The sequence below is a fragment of the Blastomyces dermatitidis genome, assembly GCF_000003525.1.
Source record: "Blastomyces dermatitidis ER-3 genomic scaffold supercont1.9, whole genome shotgun sequence".
In the NCBI taxonomy this organism is placed as follows: Eukaryota; Fungi; Ascomycota; class Eurotiomycetes; order Onygenales; family Ajellomycetaceae; genus Blastomyces; species Blastomyces dermatitidis.
In genome coordinates, this window is record NW_025544782.1 from 2,421,600 (window position 1) to 2,429,866 (window position 8,267).

At 31.9% G+C, this 8,267-nt stretch overlaps 1 protein-coding gene across 1 annotated transcript; it reads left to right on the plus strand.

Moving 5' to 3' along the window:
* The first annotated feature begins 626 nt into the window (after positions 1-626).
* Positions 627-2,450, plus strand: BDCG_07746 (uncharacterized protein). Its single transcript, XM_045423534.1, has 3 exons — positions 627-1,331; positions 1,439-1,533; positions 1,584-2,450. Exons 1-3 carry the CDS (start codon positions 1,011-1,013, stop codon positions 2,158-2,160), a joined length of 993 nt encoding a protein of 330 aa, XP_045278913.1. The 5' UTR covers positions 627-1,010; the 3' UTR covers positions 2,161-2,450.
* The last annotated feature ends 5,817 nt before the right edge of the window (positions 2,451-8,267 follow it).

Here is an 8,267-nt window from a genome sequence, read left to right on the forward strand (position 1 = left end):
TGTTGATCACTGCTGTGAAGTGAAGTGATTATCAATCAGGCATGGGATTAGTGTGCGGTGGTCTCATCATTTCATTTCCTTTTTTCCCCCTCGCTTTGATTGCCTGCCATAGTGATAGATGCAAATATATATTATATAAGATATATAAAGAATAAAAGATAAAAAGAAACCCTGAAAATACCAGCTCGGATACATTATTCAGTCATTCAGCCTGGATAATAGCATCTGATATGTAGTTAGTTACCTATATGATTAAACCCATCTGCTGCTGGCGGACATAGCCCCTACATCATCTATCAAGCTGAAGCCGTCAGCTCAAAAGAAGGCTAGAGAAACCTCGGAATGTTCCTGGGATTGATTATTAATCGCGCAGTCTCCAGTTTGTAATTGTTGGGGGTCCCGCGGTTGATCGGCCCTTCTACCAGCAGTGCGCTGGTGGTGACTTGAGCTCTTTTGCCCCAGTAGCCTACAGTTTGTAATAATAGAATGGAGAAGAGGTCAATAAAACGTAATTAATATTGTAAAAATAAAAAGTATTTATATTAATACTATTAAATTTATAAAAAAAAGACACAGAAATTATTTAAAATATAATTAATCTATAAATATTAAATATAACTTCATTGGATAAATTGATTAAAAATTGTGAATATAAAGAGATAGATAGTAGTTAGTTAACTTATAAGTTACAGGCGCTTACAAATCATCTAGCGCCTAACTAGTTAGTGCCTGTGGCTGATATTACATTAACTACTGTCTATGGTCTATGGTATGTTTAATTTTGAGAAAGACCAACGGAGTTAAGAAAACAATCAAGGTGAAGCAGCAGGATAGTTACAAAAGTGAATCACTCCATGCATAAAGATGTCGCTCTCCGCTCCTTCAATGGCTGGATATCACTTCCTACTTCCTTCTCCCTTCCTCCGCTCCCTTGATACCGATACAACTCTCTGGCGGCGGATAGATAGATCATCATATATACAAATCCCTTCAACAAGCGTCATAGAACAATGGCCCCCGCAAAGTTCCTCATTACAGGCTCAACCAGCGGCCTAGGTGCTTCTGTCCTCGCCACGCTTTACAAATCCGTCGACAACCCGGCGGAGATCATAGCTAGCTCGTCCCGTGCCGAAGCCGCTGCCAAACTCCAGCAAGATTACCCAGGCACCCAGTTCCGCGTCGTGAACTACGACGACGAACTGGCGCTGGAGAAGGCCTTTGAAGGTGTCGAGCGACTGTTCTTCGTCTCAACCCCCGTTGTAAGCGTGGATAGGAGGGCGAAGCAGCATTCAAATGTCATCGAGGCGGCGAAGAGGGCTGGTGTCGGCCATGTATGAATTTCTTTTTTATTAATTCCATCCTTGGTCCTAAGAATCTATAGAATTTACTCCAAAACAATTCTTAGCTTACTTACCTGTTCTGTGAGGTTCTGTAATAGGTATACTACTCCAGCCTCGCATTTGGCGGCTACGGATCACATTCAAAGGCCGTCGTGCAGACAGCTCATTTAATCACAGAAGAGCAATTGAAAAAGTACTAGTCGCCCCCATTTTCCCTATACACTCCTTACTAACATCCCCCAGATCCGGCATCCCCTACACCTCCATCCGCGAAGGCATCTACGCAGACGCCTTCCCCGTCTTCGCCTCCTGGTACCCGGACACAACCACCATCTACATCCCTACCGACTGCGCCATCGCCTGGACCTCCCGCACCGAGCTCGGCGAAGCCAACGCAAAACTCATGCTGCGTGACCCAGCCACCCTCCCATCCCTCCTCCAAAATAGCCACGACAACAACATCGCCCTCCTCACGGGACCGCGCGCCTATACCTTTGCAGATCTCGCCGAGGCCCTCACGCGTGCCACGGGCAAGAAGGTAACTCTGCAGAAGATCCCGCGGGAAGAGTATGCGGCGCTCGTGGCGGCCGAGGACGCCAAGGAGGGCCATGGCGGGAAATCGGCGGAGTTCTTCGAGGTATGGGGTACTTTGCTGGATGCGGCGGCCCAGGGGGAGGCGGAGATGGTGAGCCCGCTTATGGGGGAACTGCTGGGCCGTCCGCCACGGGATGGCTTGGGGTATATCGAGGAGCTGGTGAAGGAGGCGGCGCCGCGGGGCGGGTATACGTGGCATCAGAATTATGATGTGGAGAGGGAGTAGATGAGAGATTTGCTCTTTTTTTTTTTCGCTGTATGAAATGGTTCTCCTGTGTTTGTTTTTGCTTGATTTACATAGTTTATAATTTATGATTTTGAAGGAGGTAAGTAGGCAAGCCAGTGAGATTATAAATTTCATGTTTGATCTCATTTGATCTGGTCTCATACCTTTCTTGATGCAAGTCTCATCAGAACTAATCATTAAAAAAAATATGAAAAGTGACTAGAAATCAGAGCTTAGAATGAAACTATAACGTGATCAACCACTCAACGCCCGCTTACACTCAACACCCGCCATTTCACCATTACTATGATGAAATATTTTCAATGATATCTTAACAACACAATTAGATTTTAAGATGATATATTATATGATGAAAATATATATAGAAAATTACATATAAAAATATACAGCTAATTCTGTAGATATTTATTTAACTTAATAACTCATCTGAAATATAAAATCTTGAATGAAGATAGATTCAGTGAGTAAGAAGTTAATAAATTAATAGAGATTATAATATTATCAGATTTCTCTGACAGTGAATTTATAAGCATTCTAACAGAGCTCTGAAAACATGATTTAGTTGCTCTTTATAAAATCAAGAATTTACTTTTCTGATTAAAAAGATAACTTTTGAATTCTTTAATTTTTTTCTTATATAACTGTGATTACTACTGTACAGTAGCTTATTCTTTCTTCTTTTTTTACTCTTGAGTCTTTCTTATATCTCTAAGCTTCTTTTCAATCTACTATTAAGTAACTCTTACTATAAGAATAAGTGCTCATAGATAGACTAATCACTAAGATTATAAATTTTATATTTAATCTTATTTAATCTGATTTTATACATTTCTTAATGTGAATTCTGCTGAGACTAATTATTAAAAAAAATATGCAAAGTAACTATATATCAGATCTCAAAATGAAATTATAACTTAGAAAAAATAAGAAAGTAATCTTATTTAATCTCATTTAGTCTTATTCTTAATATAAAGTTACTATTTTTAGATATTTTAAGATTTTTTTTACACTATTTTTAATTTTTTAAAAAGTAATACTTTTAAATTTTTTAAAAAGTAACACTTTTTAATAATACTTAAATAAGATTTAAAGTTATTTAAAGTAATAAAAATAGTTTAAATTAAGAAGTAAAAATCATAATCTTATTTGAAAAATGTAATAAGAGTAGATAGTAAGTTTTACTGAAATAGTACAAGATTACTATCTAATCTTATTTTAATAACTGAATAGTTAATACAGTTACCTGATAGTGTCTTAATATAAGAAATCAAGGCATATAAGTTTGAAACTCGCAGAGAATACATTAAATTCAGAACTCAAGTATCTCAGATTTTTAATAAATACAGAGATATACAAATCACTTTAATAAATCACTCTATGTTTCTGAGATGAGAAGTTATTATTGTATGTATTTAATTATTACTTCTTTATATTTTCTATGTTCTTATTATCTTGATATGATCTTAACACCTGTATTTTCTTTTATATAATTAATACTTAACCTGTATTTAACATCATGCAAGAACTCATCATAAGCTCTGCTTGTATATAAGTATAATAAAAGAATAATAATAATAATAATAACTATCTAATCTTAAAACTGTGTAATGAGATTAGTTAAATTAATAATGAAACTATTAAATATTCTGATTCTGATCTCAAATATAATCACATAGTTAGTCTACTCACAGATGATTATTCAGATGTTTATAACTTGACATAATATGTACTGATAGCTACTAGAAGTATTCACAGTAGAAAGATAAATATAGAGATTAAATATATAATAGTATTCAAGCTAAGTTATAAATAGTAGTTACAAACTTAAGTTTATATAGTTATATATAGTCAAGTAACTTTATTAATTATATAAGAGATACAAAGAGAAGTAAAAAATCTGTAAAAAGTAAGATTTTTTATATATATCTTTCTCTCTAAGACTTTATCTATAAAATCTTTCACTGAGTGATTTTATAGAATCAGACTTAGCACTGTAATAATACTTACTAAAAATTCTTTATATCTATAAAAAAACCTCAGTGAGAAAAAATCTCTTATTACTGTAAAGAAAAAAGAGTTTATTATTTAATTTTTTATTTTATAAAATTCTTTGTAATCTGCAGATCTTTCTATGACTATTATATATATTCATCTTATATTTTTCATTTCAGAGAATTTTAATTAACTCTCAATCATTTCTGTAAAATTCTTATGTAATTATTATACAGATTCATCTTATATCTTTCAATCTGAAGAGTTTTAATTAATCTTCAATTATTTTTCTGTAAGATTCTTATGTAACTGATAAGCAAGATCAGGTAGTTCAAGCGCTTCACTACGAACTCGCTCAATTTTTCGAATAAGAACCCGCTGATAGATCCATCAAAAAGCTCTTGATTATACAAGCATTTTGACTTCATCACCAACTGCATACCCCGTGTGATAGTGGAGTTATCCAGCCAAATATGAATCAGATATTATTCAAAACTTCTGTGTAGAATTATCCCTCATTCATCTCTACCACACCATAACTCCGGGCCTAAGTGTCATACAAATTGTAAGGTGAAGAGACCTAGTCATATGCATCAATCTTCTTGATTTTGAAAGATCTCTGATCTGTAATTGTAAAGATATCTGAGAAGTAACTTTCACAAAAACCCTGTCTATCTTTAATGTTTCAAAACATCAATATCAAGTCTCACTCACATACTGCTCTTTTCAATCTGACTCATCTCTGACAGAAAAATACAAAAAGATATCTTGACAACTGTATTTAATACATAATGAGCAGATATAATAACTATAAAATCAGTATATCTTAAGATCTGACTGAGTCTTTGATCTCTGCACAGTGAGATATATTAAATCTAGTTTTAATATCTCAATATTCAATAGATTCTGCAAGAGATTGAGAACAGCAATACTAGATTTCTATTGAATTTGAGAATTAACATTATATTAATATAATTATTGACAAAGTCTTTTATTTTAAGATATAAATAATCAGTTTCTCTACATTCTGCTAATAATATTTATATTATTATATAGAAACAGACTTATATTCTTTATAATATCAAGACTCTGAAGAGAGAAAGTCTTGATAGAGAGTATATAGTAGTGTATATCTTAGCAGTTTCTATCTCATTCTTCTGCAGCAGTTAATGTAAAAAAAAAAAATCTTAGAAATAGTTTTTTACTTCTCTTGAAAAAGTAAGATATTTTTCTCTGAATTTTATATAATATTCTTATAAAGAATTAAAAACAGAGTTGTTTTCTATTATAATTTTACATTCTTTTAAGTAAGAATTACTTTTTCAGTGACTGAAGAGCTGTTATTAATACTTAATTCTTTTTTACACTCTTTATTAACTGATTGAAGTTGCATACTTGTTATGTGAGAAGGATTGAATAATTTAGAATAAAATTGAATAGTTTTAATCAATTTCTCTGCAAAAATTTAATTCATTTTCTATCAGTTTTTCTCTCAAAAACTGTCATATTATCTGATTTATTATCAATTGATATCATAATTTTTCTCACTATATCTCAAGAAAGAGATTGTAAAGATTTTATTGATTTATCTTAAAAATCAATTTTAGTTTATTAGATTCTCTTCAAAAATCTAATCTAGTTACTGAACTAGTGTGAAAAAAATCAGATGTTTTATATATAAAAGTCTTTTATTCTTCTTTTGAAACAGTCTGACTAACTTTTCAATTGAAAACAGACTTAGAAATCTCTTAATTGAAACAGTCTGATCAACTTTTCAAAAGAGTTTAATAAATATCTCAATTGAAACAGTCTGATTAACTTTTCATTGAGTAAGAATAATGAGTTCAAAAATACACTCAGTTGATATGAAAAAAGATGCTTTCTCAAATGCTATTTCTGAGATTGAAATTCTGAAGAGAAGAAAGAAAGAAGAAATAGAGAAATAATAAGTTCTTAAAATACAGAAACTTGAAAAAGCAAGTAAGATTCTTGAAAAGCAGTGTCTGAGTGAGATAAATGAAGAAGTTCTATTAATTCTTCATACTCAGACTAGACAACTACAGAAGATGATCAAGTTCAAACTTGCAATTTCAAACACAGTTTAAAAAACATTGAAAATTTCTAGTACAATCACTGACTCTTTATCTTATTTTTCTTCTTTTTTTTCTACTTCTTCTTCTTCTTTAAATCAGAAGAAAATATGTACTCAAGCAGCTGAATCTGATGTCTCTGAATCTGCTATCTCAAAATCTACTCAAAATTCTGAGAAAACTGAGAAGAATACTGCTCATACTTCTATTCATAGAAAAGTGAAGAAAAAAATGTAAAAAGAGAAAAACTTTCAAATCTTCAGAAATAGAAGACTTATTCTCAAAGTCTCAAATCAGAACATCTTGTAAAGAAACAAGCTAAACTCAAATCTCATTTTCAGAATTAGAAATGAAATTAATCAGCAGTTCTTTTCTCAGTTAATAACTAATATTAAAGTTCAAAAATCAGTTATAACTTCAATTAAGTCATTCTTCTTTAGAAACTTCATCATTCTGACTACAATGTCTGAATTCAGTGCAGAATTTCTTATTCAGAGTGAGAATCTCAGAAAATCAGTAGTAAAATCTTTGTTAAATATAACAATTCTATCTAAGAGAAGAGAGATGAAAAGTAAGACAAATTCATTCTTCATAATATTTCAGTTGAAATTTTTGACTGTGAAGAAGAAATGCTACTTCTCAAAAATGAATTAGAAGATTATAACTCTAGTCAACTGAGAAAAGAGCCTGTATAACTAAATTCAATTGAGTTCAGATAAAGCAGAAGAAATGCCTCTGTTCTAGTATATACAAAGATGTGGCGGGCTGCGCCCGATTAATTATATAGACTATTCCGTTATACTTCACAGATTACACCTCACAGATTTCAACTGCTTTATTCTCAAACATGTACACTCTGATTCTCAGTCATTCTCAATCACCGATTCTCAGCTGTCACAAACATGTATAGATTCTTCCGCCCCGAAGCTTCACTGCATATGTCACTACATATGCATATAAATATTCACTTCAATTGCTGATTCTCATACTTTCTCTTTCTTTTCCTTCTCTAACATTTTTCTCTTTGTTATATAAGACCTATCAATATTATACTGATCTATTCAGCATAGACCTCTTACACTAGAAAAATGTTCATTATCTTCTTATTAGAAACAATTATTCACACATCATCTTCTTATTAGAAATGATTACTCACTGAGATATTCAAACATGTAAACAACATGTAAGAAATAGAGAAAGAGTTAAACAGTTAAGCAGACACTGAGTTCTCAGATAGAAGCTTGCTCATCAGTCATTCTAATCTCACAATAAGATTTTATAAAGAGAATGTCAGTAAAAGATCTGAGAGTTCTGACACTCAGATATATGAGATATTCATACAATTACACACATCTGATCAAACGATATAATCATGTCTAATGATAATATGAAACTCTCAAATATGAGTATAGATACAATGCCACAGTGACTCTGAGCAATGTTGAAATTGCAATAATAATAAATAGCTGATATATATGTAACTCAATAACTTCAATATAAAGAGATTCAATAATTAACTTATGTGATTTCAACACCTACAGAATCAAATATAAAAGTACTGAAGAAATGCTTAGATACTTCTACATATTTCAATACTTTCAATCTCACTCTCTACTTATCATGAAGGATGAAAATGCTCATGAAACTGAGTGTAGATGAAGATACTATTGATTCATTAATCAATCAAGATTGATATATCAATGAATAATTGAAGAATTATATGAAACAGAAGTTTCATTCATGAATGAAAGCATGTGAATCAGTATTACAAATATCTGATAATATTATGAAATATCTTGATATTCTGTTCTGAGATACTGCTATATAATAGAAAGTATTGGATTAGTTACAGAGCATCTGACAGAGAAACACTTCTCTTACAACATTCATTTCTGACTTTGATATCAAGATTCTAGAAGCAGGTGATCAATCTTGAGAGAATTCAATAAAGATTAATATGCTTAAGAAGACATTAACTTTTGAACTCTTACAGATTCTTGTAAG